At 46.9% G+C, this 20,343-nt stretch overlaps 1 protein-coding gene across 9 annotated transcripts in view; it reads left to right on the plus strand.

Annotated features, from left to right (window-relative positions):
• Nucleotides 1–9,327: 9,327 nt before the first annotated feature.
• The window catches only part of ZMYM4 (zinc finger MYM-type containing 4), a 41,574-nt gene continuing 30,558 nt past the window's right edge, over nt 9,328–20,343 (plus strand). For 3 of the 9 annotated variants that reach the window (XM_069875329.1, XM_069875330.1, XM_069875332.1), the window contains exons 1-2: nt 9,328–9,636; nt 19,970–20,012. In XM_069875329.1, the coding sequence (XP_069731430.1) occupies nt 9,340–9,636; nt 19,970–20,012 (340 nt within the window). In that variant the 5' untranslated portion in view covers nt 9,328–9,339. Of the gene's footprint in view, nt 9,637–13,896; nt 14,409–18,343; nt 18,455–19,969; nt 20,013–20,343 lie in introns of those variants that run through there. The other 6 variants (XM_069875323.1, XM_069875325.1, XM_069875326.1 and 3 more) reach the window with 4 other exon arrangements.

Consider the following 20,343-nt stretch of genomic DNA (forward strand, 5'->3'; position numbering starts at 1 on the left):
CTTAAGATCTCATCTCAACCTCCCCTCTTTCAGCTCAAAGCCATTCCCCCTCATCCTCTCCCTGCCCTCCCTGATCAAAAGATCCTCCCCAGCTTTCCTGGAGCCCCTTTCAGCACTGGAAGCTGCTCAAAGGTCTCCCTGCAGCCTTCTCTTCTCCAGGCTGAACAACCCCAACTCTCTCAGTTTGTCCTTGTACAGAAGGTGCTCCAGCCCTTGGATCACCTTTGAGAGAAATGCAGAATGTCATTCTGCTCCCAGTCCTGCATCAATCTGCACAATTTACCTGAAGTCCACGAAGTAGCTTTGAATTTCCTCTGGGAGAGGTCAGGATATGATGACTTATTTTGTAATTGCAATAAAAGCATTTATCCTGGGCTTGAAATCAAATAAACATCGATGTTGCCATGAGGACTTGAAATAAAAATGAGCTGTGGTAACATGAGGCAGCTTGCAGTTCTCACACAAAAACAAACACTGAGGAAGAACACTTGAGATGTTCTCCTAAGGCTGTCCTCCTCTAAATAACTATGTCTGAGACTGGAAACACTTTGTGACAATGGTGATAACATTTGCAATGACTCTGTAGTGTTTCTCCATGGTTTATGTTGATCTGGTTATCGGGATGCCTGGGGAGGGGCTGTTTATAAAGGCTTGGAGTGATAGGACGAGGGGCAATGGGGATAAACTGGAGAGGGGCAGATTTAGGCTAGACAGAAGGAGGAATTTCTTCACTAGGAGAGTGGGGAGGCCCTGGAACAGGTTGCCCGGGGAAGTTGTGGCTGCCCCATCCCTGGAGGTGTCTAAGTCTGGGTCGGATGGGGCTTGGAGCCCATGATCCAGTGGGAGATGTCCCTGCCCATCGCAGGGGGTGGAACTGGATGATCTTTAAGGCTCCTTCCAACCCAAACTATTCTATGATTCTGTATTACACACAATGGTTCGGTTCAATAGGGGCTGCGGGGAGAAGTGAAAAAGGAACTCAAGACCCTTCTCTGCCCCAAAATATCAATACCTACTTAAAAGGTAACACTGGTGCTATGACTCCTGAAGAAGTTTCATACCATGCAATCTACAAAGTGAACTGAGTCGTGGTAAGAAATGGTCCTTGAGTGAAGGGATAAAAAGACCAGTACGAGGCCTTGGAGGAACACTTGAAAGAAAGAATCAGGCTGACATTGAGGTGTCTGAAGTTATGAATCTCTACGCTGCCATCCAGAGCAGGGTAATCTTCAGGTGCGAAAGGTGTGGATACCAGCGTGTGGCTGATTTAGATCATTTTGCCCTAAACTGTTTCCTCCTCCTGTAAACATAAACAAGAGACCAACAAGAGGAAATCTGCATTATCTCTAGATAATTAATCGCAGATTGCAGGAGGAAAGAGCAGCATGTGTCCAACCTGCTAATTAAGAATAATTGCGCCGTGAGGGTCTGTAAGTGTCCTGTGTACAAACAGTAAAATCACATGAACCGCAGTAACGTGTAGCATCACTGCAGAAGCAATCAAACATTGTGAAGGGATGTCGTGTCTGCACTCCGTGAGCATTTTTTACCTAGAAGGAAACAGTTTAATGGCTGTTTGCACACATTGAAGTATGTCACAGAATATAAACACTCGGGAATTTAAATCAATCAGGAAGCAAAAGGGGATTGGACGGGGAGATGAGGGCAGCAAGTGTCTTGACCCTGGGGTGCACTTGGCGAAACCTGCCTGGAACAGCAGGGATCTCTGCCGAATGGTTTCGTTATTCCTGGGCTCCACACAGTTTCGTGAATACCTTTTGCAGGATAAAGGAGGAAGCAAAATGCCTACAGCAACATCTGGTACACGGAGCTGAGGGGCAGGATGAGAGGAGCGACCAATCGCTGCTGTAACAGCGATTCTGCTGCGCAGCCGAGCTCTTGGCAACTGTCCTGTTCTCCTCTCCCTCCCTCCTGCACTGTTTTCACTCCCTGCTCGAGTACTGATTAAATCTGCTCGCCGAGAGGTTTTTCCTGTGTACCATGACAAATCTGCCTGCGGGGCATTTTTTAACCCAGATGAGTGAAAGCAATGCAGGGCTAGATAAGAGATGATAGCGATAGGCAAGCAAATGCAGAGACTGAAAGAAGGGAAGGAGGAGTTGATTGTCTTTGCACAGTAACATCATTGATTTCCGTGGATATAATCTTGACTCCTAGTGGCTAAAAGAGATCCAAATCAGGCTCAAGAGTCTACAAATCAGGTAATATTGCATGTACAGGGATGTCTGCTCTCAGAACTCTACTGACACCACAAGTTTGCAGTTCCGCAGGAGACTGTTCTCTCAGCCTGAAAGGGTTAAACATCAAGATATTCCATTTCTCTGAACTAAATTAAGTTACTGAAATGTGTTACGGAGCAGGAGTTTTGAGTCCTCTGTCAAAATCCAAACTAGCATCAAAGTCACGTAAGAGATAAACATCTCCCATGAAAGAACCGTTGAGCAGAGCAGGGAGGAAGAGCAACAGGAAACTTCAGCAGCCATAGCCCCTCTTTTCCCTTTCTCTTTCCACCCTATCCTTCCCATGCTGGGCAGTGCAGTCGGTGTGGAAGGTGACAGCGGGAATCTCTAGCCTCTTTATAATTCCTTTGCACTGCTTAGCAGGAGCAAGAACATTGCTTTAGTCCTCAGACACTCAGGTGGAGGGCTTGGTTGGTGAGACTGGATGGGTAAGACAAGCACTGGGCCTGAAGGATGAATTGGTGGAAGCACTTTCTAAGAAGGAAACGTTATTATAACCTGAGAAGTGTTATGCGCTGCTATAATAACCTGAGAGGTGCTATATGCTGCTATTATAACCTGAGAAGAGTTATAAACTGCTTTTAGAACCGGAGAAGCGCAACTACTTACCATTCATACTCATGCAGTTCCTACCGCCGTTGTAGCTGACCATCTCATTGCCTTTAACGTGTTTAATTTCACACCCTGGCTTGAAAATAGAGAGCTCCGAGATGGGGAAGTCCTGTGGCTTGGATCCCACAGTCCATAGAAAGGCGAGAAGAGGAATCTGGTGTCTTGAGCACAAGAATGGTTCCCCTCTCTCTGGCTGCCTCTTCTCACCTCACCCAGCAGTAGCTGCTTTCTGCCGGTGGGCAGTGATGCTCGTACCCACCATGTGTGTTCGCCGAAGCACACTTAAGCGTGCCAAGACTCTCTTCCAAGAGGCTCCAAGAGCCCTTTGTTTCCAGCAAAGTCAATTGGAGTTAAGGATGCTTACAGTGCTCAGTGCAGCTGTATGACAAAGCCATCAATCTATGCATTTCCTGGAGTTATGGAGAGAAACGAGATGTGCATAATTAAAACGTGTCCTGCTGCCCTCCAGCTAACAGCTTCCATTTCTTCTCTTAAGAGAATTTAGAATTTTGTCACAATAAATACGTGACAGGAATGGGAGGGAGCTGTTAAAGAGAACCTTGTTCTTCATTCTCAGAGATGAGATAAGCGCTCAACAGAAAACAAATAAATCAGCTCTGTGAAAACACCAGCACCTCTGACCTGCAGCCCTGGTTAATGTTTGGCCATGCAAAGAATGTAAGTGGGGCAGAAAAAGCCAGTAGACTCACAATGCTGCATTTCATCCCACTGCTGTGACTTCCTGGAGAATTTAAAGACCAGCAATGCCTTCTCTGTGTATTTTTTTTAATCTACTCTTATTTCCAAAACATAAACTCACACGAAAGGGGGAACACTGGACACATACAGGAGAGAACCATAAGAAAATTGGAAAACCTTTTTTTTTCATAGTGTGAAAATGGTGGGAGTATTTAAATAAAGAGTTTTATTTTGCATTTGGAAAATGTGACATAGTCACAGCATGACATTCAAGCTGATGTCAAAAAGCAGAAACCAGAGTTTGTAAGCGCGGGCTCCTGCTCACTTGCACTAAAGGATCGAGAGGTCTGCAATCAGCTGAAATGGTCAAACGACTTGAGAGGTTATTCATGTCATTTTGTAGTAGTTTTCGGAAGACAAAGATGAAAGAAATGCTGCTTCAGCATCAGGCAGCTGAACAGAGTTCCCAGGGGATTGTAAATCTGATGACCTGACACCTATCCCAGGGGAAATTTGTGACCTGGAGCACACTTAAAGTTTGTAAAAGTCTAACGGTTCACTTATTTAACTAGCTTTGGCATCTTATTATGGTAAAGAATAATCTCTAAACATTACCGTATCACAGTGCCAAGTAGAGCCCACAAAGAGACCGAGACGACGTCTCATTGAGGGCTCTAATCTTATCTTTTCATGCTCTGGCTGCTCAGAGATGACATGAACTCTTTCACTGCGAATCAAAGCAGCGCAGGGCTGTGTCGCAGGAAGGAAGCTTGGGAGGGTGAGAGTCTAGATATTCAGCAAGACGAGAAGAGCAGATGAAGGAACAAAAGCGACGATAAGTGTTCTGCTGGCTCTCTGTGCTAACCCCCACCTGCAACCTGCTACAGACCAGAGGCATCAGAGTCCCCAGGATGTCCCTCAAGTTACCCAACCCCAGGTATCTTCCCCCTCTGAGTTTTGTGCTTCTGCCATAGACTTTTCCACAACAGACCAAGTACAAAAACCAAGCCTCAGAAATACCTCAAGAAGCAGTGAATTGTGGGTGGCGTACTGATGATTTTTAAGGCTACGAAGTCAAAAAGACTGCGAGCCACTGAGACAGAGAAGCACCAGCTGCCTGCAACACGGAATGGAGTGCACGAGTCTGGATACTCCATCTGTTGGTCACTATCTGTTTAAATATTTCATGATGCATGCAATTAAGTTTTTTCATCTCTGTTGACTCTGTGATTTTAGAAATCCAGTGTGCTCATAATGATCTGTGTGCCGGGTTTATTTTCGCATTTCTAAAGGGTTGCACAGCGACAATGAATGAAAACAATTTCCTTTGTATTTATAACCAGAACTACTTTGAGGAGCCGAGAACTGCCGTATTTGGTCTGCAAAGCCTGATGTCTGGCATGTTTGGAAACAAAACCCGGTGTTATTTAGATTTGGAAAGAAGATGCATAATAGATTTCTAATTATTGTAATTAGAATAAAAGCATGATTGCACTGAACTTAACTCCTGGTCCAAATTTCATATACACCCACAAAGCCATCCAAATAGAAATTAACTTCATAATTTATACTGGATCGCTCTAATCACAAAAAGACACTATTAATTATTGATGATGCTTGTATTTCTTCCCAGCTGACATCCAGTTCACAGGGTGCTTTGGATAACACAGCGTGTACAAACCAGATCTCTTAGAGGTGGGTGACTGCGCTGCTCCCGTCCTGCCTGCGCGTAGAGGGGATGCTTTGGGATGTTTGGATCAAACAAAATCTGTCTGCACGCGCTGATATTGAGTATTCTCTTTGGAGTTCAGTTTCCTCCTGTCATCCCACCCACCACTAGCCACTTCCTGACATCTCTCCTGCGGGCAGAGCAAAACAACTGCCTTTTATTTTTTTCTCCTTCCCTTTTCCACCGGCTGCTCCTCCAGTCATCTGTGGGAGGTGGGGGAAGGCGATGTTATCTCACACACCTGGTTTGGGGCAATCCCTGGTTTCAGTACAGGTTGGGGATGGTGTGATTGAAAGCAGCTCTGCAGAGAAGGACTTGGGGTGCTGGTTGATGAGAAGCTCGACATGAGCAATGTGTGCTCGCAGCCCAGAAACCAACCGTGTGCTGGGCTGCATCAAGAGAAGCATGTCCAGTAGGGCAAGGAAGGGGACTCTGCCCCTCTATTCCTCTCATCTGGAGTATTGTGTCCAGTTCTGGAATCCTTAACATGAGAAGGAGATGCAACTGTTGGAACAGGCCCAGAGGAGGCTACAAAGATGATCTGAGGGCTGGAGCACCTTCCATAGGAGGACAGGCTGGGAGAGTTGGGGTTGTTCAGCCTGGAGAAGAGAAGGCTCCGAGGAGACCTTAGAGAGACCTTCCAGTACCTGAAGGGGCTACAAGAAAGCTGGGGAGGGACTGTTTACAAAGGCTTGGAGTGATAGGACGAGAGGCAATGAGTATAAACTGGAGAGGGGCAGATTTAGTCTAGACGTTGATCCAAAACACGCAGCACTATGGTAACACGGCCGCAGTTGTCTGTAGAGACCCCGAGCAGGAGCGGAGGACGGAACGCTGAGCTCTCCGTGCGCACGGCTGGCGGGTTTTCCGGCTGAGCTATATTCGGCTGTGCGTGCCCGTGGGGATGTGGAAAGATCATTCATCCAGTTCAGTGCACCGCCGCCTGCCTCTGAGAGGAGTTTCATGGCTTCTTTTTTAAATGTCACTGTTTTAAAGACGAAGAGTCACATGCAGAATTTTGCAGCAGGTTATAATATGGGCACTCCAGGGGTAAATTAAAAAGCAATTCCAAAACAACACTGTGGAACAATCTTATCTTTCCCCTGCCTTATCTAGGCATTTATCCTGCTCTGTTCTAAAATAGTCACCACATTATCTACATAGAATCATAGAATTATACAGTGTCTTTTTTAGCCACGGTAGTACACACACAGCTCATTTAAGAGTCAAAAGGCAGACAGGTCTGAACAGGCTGGGAGCACCTTGCTCGAGTTCAAACACTGTGTTCAGAGAGATGCCTGCAGCACAGACCAAGGTCTATTTAGATGGTCCACGCTTGCTGCCACCCTCTCATCGCTCTGCAGCATCAGCTGAAGCAAACCTTCCATCAAGCATTGACTCCAACAGTTCATGAATTGCTAAGGTTGGAAAAGACCTCTACGATCATCAAATCCAAGCATCAACATATGGTTGCGTTATGATCTATTTTAATGACAGGCTCTATTTCTAACAAAATATTTTCTTTAGTGGTCTGAAAGCATTTCCAGTTGCATGTTGAAAAGTCCAAGTATTTCCATCAACTCCCTAATTCACTTGAGAACCATGCAATGAAATAAAGATGTTTGTTCCCGTTAGCGTGCTTCAACAAGTTATATAAAACTTTCATTTTATAAAATACCATTGGAATTCACAGCCCTTGGAAGTTCTTACAGTGTTGTCAAGTCTTGGGATGCTACTGGAATTCTCATGGTGTTTGAGGTTATTCAGAATGCCTGAGCATTTGCAGTTGTAATTACACAAAAATATAGTTTAATTAAACCAATCAAACAAACAACTTCTTGCGTACACATGCACCTTCTAAACTTCAGCCTAAAATTGCAAAGGCTATAAAGCCTCAGAAACCAGGGGTCAAAAAGAAAAAGCAAGTTTGCTGTCCCTAAGGTCTTAATTCATATACCAGCCTCATTTTTTAAGGTCTTCCTCCTGACTTCTGAGTCCTTGGATTTCTCAACAAGGTTATTAATCGTTTAGGAAGCAGCAAGAATTGCTTAGGAAGCAGCAAGCTTACAGGTTTTGTCATTAAAAAATCCCCAATTCTTTAAGAAATGTCACAAACCAACTCATCAGCTGGAATTATTTCATACTCGAGGATGAGGATTAATGTGTAAGTGAAAAGCGCTATTCATCGCTTATTAAATTATTACATTAATTGTTTCCCCGTCGTTGGAATGCGGTCATTCCTGAAGAGAGACTTGACAGGATTTCCTAAATGAATCTCTATGTTCTGTCTGGCATTTAGGCATTTATGTAAGGATCGCTTCATTCACCACTGAAATGCAGCTGCTGCTTAATCCCACCCTTTAATTGAGGAAATCAGATAAAGAGGAATCTCCGCTTCTTAGATTTAAGAGAAAGTTTTAATTAACAATTTGATTATTTAAGTAGTAAAGAGAAGGGAACGCATTGTTCTTCTCGGCTGCTTGTGGGTGCTGGCTATGTTTGAAGCTGCTCACAATGAAAAAAGGCAACAATCTGTATCTAACACACAGTTTCAAATTTCTTCTTTATTGGCCTATGCCTCACCATGGTTTGGAGTGATTATTTGAAAGCGTCAAAATGAGAAGCTTCATTACAAAGCCTTAAATATGTAGGTTTTACCCTTGAAAGGTTACACTGATTTTTGCTAATGCAATGTGGCCTCTCGGGTATTTCAGGTTAAACAGAAATGCAAATCTTCAGGGGAGTAAGTCCTCAGAGTCTGCCGAAACAACCCTCGTATGAACTTTTCATCAACACCGGATGAAGACAAACGCGGTCAAATATAAACCATCCATCCCAACATTAAAACTGTGGCTGGTTTACAGTTGTACCGACTAATGTTAAACTAACTAAGAAATGACTTAATGGTTTATTCATGAGTGATACAGCACAACAAAAGAAATCCAGACCGGTCTGTTCCCAGGCTGATTCCAATAAAGGGAATAAAGTGAATGTCCTGTGATTACTCCATGTCGTCTTCAAAACCTCTGGGCAGCAGGTTCTGCGCAGGAGGGAAGCGCTTCCAAAGGTAGAAAATGAAGAGTGAGTAGAGCTGGGCTGAAGGGTGCGTTAAAGCCTTTCAGAGCTTCGGGTCTGGAACACAAGGACTTTGTTGAGTTATGAACTGTGTTGAGCACCTTATGGAATAAACAAACACGCTCGTCAATGATGTGTCGGTGGCTTCTGGAGGGTTGATGTATGGAAGTCACAACAATCCTGGTCTACACCACACCAGTGGATCCATTCCTGGGACAGCCTGGCGGCATCATGGACGTGAGAGGGATGCTGGGATGCACAGTGGGATCACTGTGCCATGGAGGTGCCATTCCATGAGGCCTGGCAGTGCTGTGTGGGATCACCATGCCATGGAGGTGCCATTCCATGAGGCCTGGCAGTGCCGTGTGGGATCACCACGCCACGGTGGTGCTGTGGCGGGATCACCACGCCATATCCAGCCATGACAGATAGCTTCAGCTTGGCATGGCGTGGGGTGTCGCGAGGCCCAGCGGCCACCATCATGGGCAAGGACAGTGAACCTGGGGGCGGGGCCAAAGGAACAAGGGGCGGGGCCAAGGAGGATGCGGCCATGATTGGGGGCGTGGTCTCTCGGGGGGCGTGGCCTGGGTGAGAGGGCGTGGCCTGATCGAGACCACAGCCCGCAAGGCTCGGGGGCGTGGCTAGGAGGAGGGGGCGTGGTCAGTTGAAAAAGGGCGGGGCCTGACAGGGACACAAGCCCTTTAGTTTGGGGGCGTGGCCAAGCGAGCAGGGGCGTGTCCAGGGGGCAGGGTCAGGTCCACAAGGAGGCGTGAGCAACCAGAAGGGCGTGGCCTCTGTGCGAGGGGGCGTGGCCTATTCAAAGGGGCGTGGCGTGACAGCAACGCAGCCTGTGGGGCTGGGGCGCGAGGGGGCGTGGCCTACGGCGACGGGGGCGTGGTTATTGCCTTTGGGGGCGTGGCCAGGGCGGCAGGGGCCGGGGCGGGGTGCGCAGGCGCTCGGCGCATGCGCGCTGCCGCCCCGCGCCGGGCCGGTCGCTGCAGCTTTAAGCGGGATCGCGGCCTGGCGGGTCCGACCCCCCCCGCCGCCCCGAGGCAGCCGCCGGGCCCCCCCCCCACCCCCCCCCCCGTCGCCCTCCCCCCGATCCCCGCCTCCTTCCCCCCTCTCCCGCAGCCGCAGGGCCGGCCCCCTCCCCGCGGCGCCCCCCGGAGGCGGGGGAAGGCTGAGAGGGAGCGACCCCCGCGCTGGGGGGGGCGCGACATGGCGGAGGCCAAGGAGGAGGGGCCCGGCCCCCGCGGCAGGGTGAGTGGGGAGCGCGGGGTCAGAGGGGAGGGGGCGGCGGGGGCGCAGCCTGCGGGGCCCTGACAGGCGCTCCCGCCGCCCGCACCGGGCACCCGCGGCCCTGGGCACCCACCCACCGCCCTGCCCTGGGCGGCTGTGGGCCGGGCACCCGCATCCCCGGGCACCCAACGGCGGCGCGGGCTCCCAGCACCGCGGGCACCCGGCGCTCTGGGCACCTGCTGCTCCTCTCGGGCATCCGTGGCCCAAGCACCCGCCACCCTGGGCATCCACTGCCCTGGGCGCTCGTAGCCTGGGCACCCACCGCCCTCCCTGGGCATCTACAGCCCAAGCATCCACTGCCCTGGGCACCCACCGCCCTCCCTGGGCACCTGCAGCCCAAGCATCCACTGCCCTGGGTACCCACCACCCTCCCTGGGCACCTGCAGCCCAAGCATCTGCTGCTCCGGGCATCCACTGTCCAGGGCACTCATAGCCCAGGCACCCACAGCCCTCCCTGGGCACCCACCACCCATCCCGGGAGCTCACTGCCCTCCCTGGGCACCTACAGCCCAAGCACCCGCTGGCCTGGCCATCTACTGTCCTGGACATTCATAGCCTAGGCACCCACCGCGCTCCCTAGGCACCTACAGCCCATGCATCCACTGCCACAGGCATCCACTGCTCCGGGTGCTTATAGCCCAGGCACCTACTGCCCATCCTGGGCCCCTATAGCCTGCGTATCCACCGCCCCAAGCACACACTGCCTGGGCATCCATGGCCCAGGCATCCACCACCCATCCTGGGCACCTACAGCCCAAGCATCCACCACCTGGGCACCCACTGCCTTCCCCGGGCATCCGTGGCCTGAACACCCACAAGCTCAGGCACCCACTGGCCCATCCTAGGCAGCTACAGCCTGGGCATCCACAACCCTGGGCACCCACCACCCCAAGCACCTACGGGGCAAGCACCTACTGCCATCCTGGGCATCCATCCTGGGCACCCACCAGCCTGACCACCTATCACCCAGGCACCCACTGCCTGGGAACGCCCGACCCAGCCTGTGGGACCAGCAGCTCTGCTGGGTGGACGCAGAGCCTGCTCACAGCAGGCCAGCCAGCAGGGCTGTCCTTGTGAGCGCTGCTGCCTTGCCACGTTCCATTAGTTGTGTCTTAGTTCTCCTTAGGGAGAGTGTCCAGGTATCATCTTTATAAGTGTCTTGGCATCACTGAAATAAACTCACAGCAAATTAGGACCCGTCGTCGCCGTCTGTCTCCTTGTTCCAAGCACTGTGTTCTTGCTGCTCATTTTAAATTTATTTCGGTGGTCCATGATGAGCCACAGTGAGTCAAGATGGGATTTTCATCTTGGTGTTGGGTGCTCAGGCTGCGATCATTGTATGAGGACCGTTATCCATGCTAATCCTGAGCTTTGGTCCTTCGTTAGCATGGCTTGCTCTGTAACTACACGAGGCATCCACATCTACCCAAAGAAGTGCTTCATCTTTTAAACAAATGGAAGGTTCTTGTGGCTTGTGAAGTGCCTGAGGGAGAACAACTTTTAAAGCAATGCTCAAAATCATCTTGCAACAAGTCTAGTCATCTTTCCTGCATGCACATAGCTTTTGATTGAAAGCTTTCTGCTAGGAGTGAGGGTAGGTCACATCTGGAGTTGTGTGGAAGAGCCTGAAGTCCACTACAACACTCGGAGCTGTCCAGTTCCTTCTTCCCAAAGGTTTCCCATTCTTCAGCCTTGAGAAGGGCAAGAACACCGCCTCGAGTTTTCCATTCCTGTATGTGAGAGAAGTTTAATTTGCTGAATTTATTTTGGAGGATGTGAAACTTGTGATTGCAGTGAAACTAATTAGGACAGTTGACCTTCAGGGTCTAATTGGAGGAGTTGCACAGACGTTGTTTGGCTGCTCTGCGCTTGTGGAAATGAACATCATCACCAGATTGTCCCAGACTTGGGGCTTTCAGCTGCTTTCGTTTATTTACAAGCAAACTCAATTTTGTGGAATCGCCCACAGATATTATGTGTATGTGTAAGTGTCTGGGGGATCAAGGTTTCGTCTCTCAAGAAGTTTAAAGGAGAGTGGCTGCATGGAGGGCAATAACTTAAAAATCTTAAATTAAGCTTTGCTCTCAGTAATTGAAATGTTAGTGGATGTAAGGAAATACTTTTGTGCCATGAGGACAGTCAAGCGCTGGAACAGGCTGCTCAGAGAGGTGATGCAGTTTCTGTCCTGGTGTGTCATTGCCTTGATACGTTCAATTTATCCATCAAGTCGCCTGCTATTAGCACTGGAAGAACAGAAGATCACCTTTTTACTTCTCAAGCTTGCCAGTTATCTGCTAAGGAATAGCAAAAAGGTATTGTCAAGTTTCTGTCATCTTTGTTGGTCTCAGGCTAATTATCCATTAGGTGGTGAGGCCAGAAGTCTCCATCAGTTCCCGCACCACATTTCCCTGTGCATCATGGAAAGCCTCCTGTGCTGTTGGCATTGACAACATTCCCTGCTTCTGCAGAAGCTGAGAACTTGTTGGATAAAACTTGGTGATGATCCAGGAAAGTGGAGTTGCCGCAGGCAAGTAAGTAAGGAAAGAGGAAACATGACTTGCCAGTCTAGCTTGAAGGAAAACATCTTCCTGGTCCCAGGTATCACAATCTGAATTGTGCCAGAAAGGCTCCTGCAAGATGTTAAAAATAACCGGTAGCACCAGTGCACCCACCACATTCTACCAGTCTGAACCTTCAGAGGGTGAACTTCCTCATCTCTCCCCAAAAAACAGTTTGTGCAGTGAGACATTCTTGAGGAATGTGAGCAGCAAAGACTCCTTGGCTGCTCGAATGACTGATGGAACCTGTAGAGAGAGGTTAGCAGAGTGTGAATACAGCTTGTGTGTCTTCTACTTGGAAGACCTGCATATCCCATTTCTCTTTCCCATCGCCGTCCAGTTCCCATCCTACAAGAGGCTGAGCTGATGGACTCTTTCAGTTCCTGTGCCTAAGGAATAATGAGCATTCCTTATAAAAAGAAAGACTCATTTAATAGTTTCTTCAGAGAGGAACTTAGCGAGTGCTGGTTCATTCAGAATTGTTCTTTTCAATAGTAAAATCTTCTGCAGATATTATTAGCTGTGCATACCCCGAGCCCGGTGTTTCTCAAAGCCTGTGGAAGAGCAGTTGCCATCTTTTAGCTCACGCTAATGAGCAACAACCTAAAAAAGAAAGTTTTTGCTAGTGTGAGACTGACGTAGGAGTTTGTCTGATTTTGATTTTTAATAGAATGTGAGAAGTTTTTATGGCTAGATTGTTCATTTGGAGAAGGTTCATTTCTGCTCAAAATCAAAGCTTTTATTTTCTAAGGTAATTATATCAGCTAATTTAACTTTTTGTACTCAGTACTCAAGATCAGCTTAGAAGGTGGCTGCTTGTATGGTTTTGTAAATTCAGTTTATCAAAATATTTGTGGCAATTCAGCTTTAATTTGCGTACAATATCATTGTCTTGAGCGATGTCTCTTTTGAAGAGAATGATGATTTATTTACGACTGTACTGTCAGCCCATTGAAGGATTCAGGACAGTTTGGGCTGCGCGATGCTGACTGCTGATACCTGGCACTGGGGCTCTTGGAAATGAGTTTGGCATGAATATGTGAAGCCCTGGGGGCCTGCATCAATAAAACAGAAGTTTTGGAACTTGACAACTCGTGAGTGGTTGAAAGGTGAAGAAAATGTCTCTCTGCCAAGGCCTGTGCACCTCTCAAAGGATGCATTGATGTTGTAATCTTTGACTTCACCTGGAGAGATTTCACCTTGATTTAATGGTGCTGTTTGCTCAAGAAAGCTTTTATGAAATCCAGTTGAGTTAATGCGGACTATTAGCAGGTCTTTACCAGGCTCAATGTTGTCTGGCAGGAGTTGTTTTGGTCGTCTGTGAAAAAATCACACTTTTGTGGGTTTTGGCAAAATTTCTGCTATCGCAGAACTTCCTAAATGGGTTGGTTAAATATGCTTTAAGGAAGTTTCACTGCGGGGAGGATGCCTGTATGAAAGCAAGCTTTACTTCCATCACGTATTTGCAGGCAAAGGATCAAGGAGACGTGGGTCAGGTTGTTTTAGCGTGATGGTTGTTCACATCCTTGCTGTTGTTTTGTGTAGATGGTCGTGTTTGTTGGTGGAGAAGAGCATTTCTCGAGAACTCTGTGAAGCAGTCACAGGAGCTTTGCTGAGAGCTCTGATCGCACAGCACTAGTGTTTTCTCTGCCTGTTTTTACAGATGTTGAGGCATTTTATTCTGAAGAGCCTTGTAATAGTATCTGCAAAGAAGGTGGGACATCTAATTGAGCTGCCTATTGTGAGAACCACTTCTTCGGAGGAGAAGAAACAATGGAAGCCGACCAGGGCAACATCTACAAGTGGGAATGGAATTGTAGCCACCTGAAAGAGAGAAATCCCAGTTTCTATAAGAATGGGAGAGGAGAAAATCGTAGAACTGTACAGGAATGTGGAAGAGAAGCAGAACAGGCAAAAAGGAAGCCTGAGTTAGGAAAGCACTTTGAATAAAGTAGAGCACACGGTTGCTTTTCTCTCTTCAAGGACAGAAATACTGAAATAGCGAGAACGGGATATACATCCAGGCTCTCCAGTTTTTGCCACTAATTATTGTTGTTGGCACCAAACTCTTATGAGGAGGGAAAAGGCTTGTGGTACCTAATGGTAGAGCAGATGATTCACCCGTGTGGGCCTGTTAACATGTAAACCGCACCACGAAGGATCAGCAAGCAGAAGGTGCTGCATTTGTAAAGTTTCCTGGTTTGCATGCAAAGCTATCTTGTACGCTGCGTATTTGGGGACAAATTATAAAAAAAAAGCAGACAATTTAGGTTTTATACATCACTTTCTTTAAAGATTAATTTACAGAGCTTTTTTTTCCCTCCTGTTAATAACATAATTGGTAACGAGCAATTCTAACATGGGTAATTATCCACTTGGGGGGGACACGGAGTACAGGGATCATTCCTAGGTTATCGTGCTGGTCCTCCACCTCGAATTGTTACCCTCATTGCTTCTCAGTTGTGTTATAGGGGCTGGATTTCCAATTAAGACGTGATCATGGTGCTCTCTTAGTGAGCTGCTTGGCTTCTGAGTTAAGTGGAATTAAGGGGATTGTGTGCTTTGCAGAATGTCCTCTTCTAAATAGCTGCACTTTTGAAAGCTTTCACCAAAACTACAGGTCTGTGATCTGGGAAATGCTGCCTTTCTTGCAGGACACTAAAATATGTAACTGAACAGAACTGTTTGGTTTGGAGTGATTGCTTGGTGAGTATCACAGCAGGACCACGCATTGTTAGGAGATGGGACCTGGTTTTGGTGATTTTTACACCCAGTAAATTTGGTTGAGTTTTCCTCATTTAAACTGTGAGAAATAGGAATTATCCTCATTTTGGGTCACTGCCAGATGTAGCGTAACCAAAACCCCTGCGTCAGCGGTTGTTCGTAGAGCGTCTTAACCAGCAGCAGGCAAGTTCAGTGCATAGCCAGGGGTGAGGTTTTGAGGGAGAACTTATTTGTTTTTAAAAGAAAGCCTTTATTGTGGATGTCTTGGTTTGTTTGCTTGATGTGCGCTTTGCTTTCTGTGTGTGTTTCTTAATTTGCAAAGCCCACACATCTGGCAGGCGTCAGATCAGCGCATCAGACTCTGGTGTCTTTGCAAAAACCCTTACAAGGTGAAGCCTTCCTCTGTGGACCTGCTGGCTTCTCAAACCCATGGTTTTGTGGATAGACAGGTGAAGGACTTGGATCCCCCTCTGGTTTTGTAGGCAGAGAGTAAAACCACCAGTCATTCAGGAGAAGTCAAGCTGTAACTGCGTGTTTGGCAGACTCATCTGCCTGGCCCATACAGGCTGGTAACGGCCTGTATGTGTGTGTTTATGGATATGGAAACAGGAGGTGCACAGGAGCTTTGTTTGGAATTGCCTGGGGGTATTCAGAAACCCCAGGAATATGAGAAAAATCTAGGGGCAGCAAGGGGTGGTGTGCTTCCTTGCTGAACCAGTCCCTGGGATTTCTAGTTCAGGGTTCTCAAAATGCACAAATGAAACGGCAGCAGCATGTGTCTGAGTCTTTCCTCAAGCTATAAAATTGAACATGTGTAAGTGAGTGCAAGGTCAAGTCGTGTTTCTTGGACAGAAAGATGAGGAACCTCAAGAAACTGGAAAATGCCTTTGTCTTTGTATGTGAGAGATGTTTGTTTGGGGTTTGCCTTTAAAAATGCCGTCACAGTACCCATTTAATTACCCTTAGACTAGAATAGTGATTAAAGAGAATGTTTTGAAGTCCTGAGCTTGGCTTGGCTGCCCTCAAGGCCGCACCTCTCTGTGTCTGCTGAGCTCTCCTGTCTCACAGGTGGCCCTGAACCAGCAAACCGCAGGGTTCCTGGTTTCCAGGCTAAATTAGCTGGGATGTTCAGCCAAGGTGGGGTCCGTCGCGGAGCCGGGGCAGTGAGGCAGCTCTGCAAGCCCAGCACCACACGCTCCTCTGACCCCAGCAGGTTCTCTTGTTGCCGCAGCCCTTATTTTCCTGGAGCAGCTATTGCAGCAGGCTGGCTCTTTGTTACCCTCCGCTCTTCCCTCCCAGGTGCTCCGAAGGTAGGGATCGATAGGTCTGGGTGTGTTTGGTGGCAGAGACCGCTGCCGAATGCCGCTCGTGCTCTGGAGGTGCAGCACGGTTGGCTGGCTGCCTGGCATCCCTTCCAGGGGTGTCATGTGTAAAAGGTCAGGGAATGCTTCCTGAGCTCCCCACACCTGCTTCCAGAAGGGCAATTACAATTTAAATTGCTTTTTTTAAGTTTATTGAACGGTGTCTTCCCTGGCGTTCTAATGAACCATGCAGTGATGGGTGATGCTGTATGCATGGGGACAAGGAAAGAATCATCTCCAAGTGGTTTTAATTGCACTTTTCTTAACATCTGCTTCCTTTCCACACTTTGCTTATGGGTGCAGTAAAACCTAGGATCAAACTTCAGAAGGCTCTGTGCCTGTGTCTGTAAAGGGGCTACCTTGTTTGGGGTTGTTTTAACGAAATTCTCTGTTTTGCGTACAAAACGAGGTTGGAGCCACAGGCAGCTTTTCTCTTTATACTGCATGCAAATAATCTGTGAATTGTTTGATTTAGGGATGCTATGGCAACTTCAAATGCCGTTAGAAGTATGGAACAGGTTTTTAGTTATTTCAAATTAGCACATTGTATTAAAGTGTAAACAGTGCCCTTCTGTCACCCTCTCAAAGCCAAGACTGACGAGTGCCAGGGGTGTAACACTCCCCGTAAAAATACATCGTTATAAAAAGTAGCGACCTACTTAGTGCAGTATTTTCTTTTTATAAAAGCCATAAGGAGTAGTTAATTTAAAGCAAAACACATTGTTTCCAGGAATACCTCGTTGTTTTGTCACCATTTCTGTATTCTTGTTTCATGTATTCATTTTTTACAACCTGAGTAGGCAGCACATTGCTTTGTGTGCAGCGCTAAGGAGACGGAGTCGCTGAGAAAGAGCCATCCTGAAACATTTCATCTCAGTACTCTCAAATTTAATCTGTTCTGACTAAAACTGTCAGGGAATGCTCACTCCTGGAAAGCACTAAGTGTCATTAAGTTCTTACTCTCTGGCAAAATATGAGCCAAAATGATGGAGTGAAGGTGTTCTAAAGCATGATAATTCTTGAGTTCTGTTCTCCAAGTGCCCGTGCGTTTTGAGGACTGGGTTACGGAGTTTAAGCCTGGAGTATTTTAACAGAAAACTTTTCATTCTGGATAATTTCCATTCGGTAGTTACCTAGGACCGCATTTGTGCTATTGAGGTGCCTCTTCTTCTGGTGAGTCAGATTCATATTTGCCCCCAGAGGACTTTTGTTCCACTGATCACCAAAAAATCTGAGCAGAAGAAATAAAGGGAATTAGGAATGGATGCTGATGGATCAAAGAGGAGGCGTGAGGACTGGTGAGAGGGAATTGCCTTGCAGAACTGTATCAGAGTAGCACAGAAATAGTAACTTGGGTGTCATTACTTGCATTTCTGTGTAATAAAAAGACCATAATCCAATGAAAGCCAACTTATATGACTAACTGAAGTAATATATATTTTATGTAACTATTGATATACAAATTTTCCTCCCGAGATGGCATTAGATAGGGTTGTTACAGGATTCAGGAAGGGAATGGAAGTGTATATGGTTGAGAGAATACTCCACACCGGTTCAGAAAAAGGAGTATATGAGCAAGTATACAAACACTCCCCTGGGTCTTCTCTGTGGCTGTGCACAATGTGGGAGTTCTGGTGCTGTTCACCCTCAGAAACTGGGTGGTGGATTAGATAAGGCTGCCAGTGTGATCAGATGCTGAAGTTCCTGCTTTATAAACACATCCAGTGGAAGCTTTTGGCTGTAGGACTCATCTCCTTCTGCATCCTAAAACCTTTTAAAGGCAGAAAGTATTCAAGATGATCTCTTATCTCGGTAGCCTCACAAAAGAAAGAGAAAAGAAGCAAAACAGGCCTTTTTTTTGCCCCCTAGGATGACCTTGTACTTGGGAAGTGTCTTGGATTCCTTCCAGACAGATTGTAAATGTTTTTCTGCTTGTCCAAAATATTTATGGTAGTCCCCATGCACTCTTGCAGATGGTTTCTCGTGCTGACCTGCACCTTGTTAGTTCTTTGAATGAAACAGAGAGGTCTAAACTGCAAAATGTCTTCTTTTCCTGATAACGACACTTTTGTTTTATCACGTATTATTCAAAGGTTTGTTATCACCAGAAGAGGAGGAATCCCTAGGGTGTACGAGGTAAGCAGGGTTGTGGTAGAACCTCGAATACTTTCCTACAGGTACTCTGGATCTCCAAAGAGTCAAAGAACTGCTTTGATATAAACGTACTTCTGGAAAAGGATGATCTAATGTTTCATCTCAGCTGAAGACTCTCACCCTGCCTGCAAACTGTCTGAGACTTGGAGAAGAAAGGGTGTTACTGACAAGAAGCAAAAAAGGACCAAGGGAAGTCAGCATGGAGAAAGGACCTGGGCTGTCGGTTTTGCTTCTCAGAGCTTCATACTCTGATATCCTTATCAGATGGCAACAAGTTCCTTTGTCTGCTCTTCTGTAAAAACACCGCACCACTGCTATCGTTGTCCTCAGCATCGAGTGTTTACCTATATCCAGTATTTATGGGCATCAGTTTTACTCTAGTGTTAACTGAGTTGACTACACATGGCCTTCCAGATCCACAGTGAACCTGCATCTCTGGAGATACCCTAGGATCGTTACAGCAGTAGCAGAACTCAGACCTTCCAAACCTTCCTGGAAGGCGTTTCCTTAATTCTTTTCCCTCTAGATAATTACAGTGAAGAGATGTGTGTTGGCCTTGTGGAAAAATATAACTTTTTAAACCTATAGTTCCTGTCAGACTCCTGTGGAATATTGGATTTATCGACTAAATAGCTTGAGTTAAATGAAATTGGAGATCATCCCTTTGCTATCAAATCGCATTACTTTCCTTAAGGTGGCTTAGGAAGCGTGAGCGTGGTCTGCCAGAAAAGAAAATGTAGAGCTGGAGACAGAGAAAGGAGAGATGACTTAAGTGAGCGGTTGTTGTCTTTTAGGCAGAAGGGGAGGATGCTTTTGGATGTTCAAAAGGAAACTTTAATTACACTGAGTGCACATACTTCTGCTGGCAGCATTCAAGTATGCCATCATCTCTAACATCTGTCGGAGTGTTTAATGAAAACTGGTGTTTTGTACAGTGCTCAGAGCCATCATCTGGTTCTCTTTGGTTCCGCTTGTGCTGACATTCATTGTCTCGTCACCATTGGGAGGTAAAGTGTTGCTTTTCACTGTTCCTGGAAAAAGGACGTGCCCTTTTAGAAAGATGAGCCCTTTGGATCTGCGCAGCCCACATTAGTGTGTGTGCTGCTATTTTTCCATTTATAACATTCAGAGGAAACGAAGTCTCACAGAGCGTCAGAGAGGGCCAAGCTCTGATCTTGACCTGGTACAAGTGTCTTATGTAGAAGTGAAAATTTGAACCTTCCCTTCCCTTCCATCCGTCTCTCCTCCGTCTCACTGGGGAGAAACACTAATTTCAGATTTTCATTGTGTGCTTTTTTCTCTGTCTTTCTGAACTTGTTAGGGTAAATGTGGCTTCTCAGTCATGTAACAGTCCTAATTTGTAGAACTTGGCATGGGGCAAGAAGGGAAAGAGGAGGAGCTGTCATCCTTCTGGTCACTTTTTATTTTGTGGGATGCTTTTTAGCAAAGTACACGGCAGCTGACCAAGATAATGATACAGTGCTTTCCTTTTTACAGTTTGAAGACAAATCTGATGCGGTATTTGATATTACAGAAAAATGTAAGTATTTTTATTTTTTTGCATAAGACCATAGCTCTGTTAAACATTTCTTACAAGCATCATTGCTGCTGAGAAGACTGCCTTGCCCTTCTCCTAGCCCTTGCTTCTCATTCCCTCCCTGCATTGCCTTTTCCACAAGTGTCACAAATGAGATAAGTTGATGTTTTTTCTTTCTTTGGTTAGTTTTGTTAAGTTCAGCTTCACTGTGTGGTCAGGGCGACAGAACAGTTCTTATCTCAGTAGCGTTTTATCAGTGATGTTGGCTCAATGAGGCTTCAAGCGTTCAAGGCATTGCAGCATCAGACAGATTAGCGAAGGACACTTAGCCTTG

The sequence above is a fragment of the Phaenicophaeus curvirostris genome, chromosome 23, assembly GCF_032191515.1.
Source record: "Phaenicophaeus curvirostris isolate KB17595 chromosome 23, BPBGC_Pcur_1.0, whole genome shotgun sequence".
NCBI lineage: Eukaryota > Metazoa > Chordata > Aves > Cuculiformes > Cuculidae > Phaenicophaeus > Phaenicophaeus curvirostris.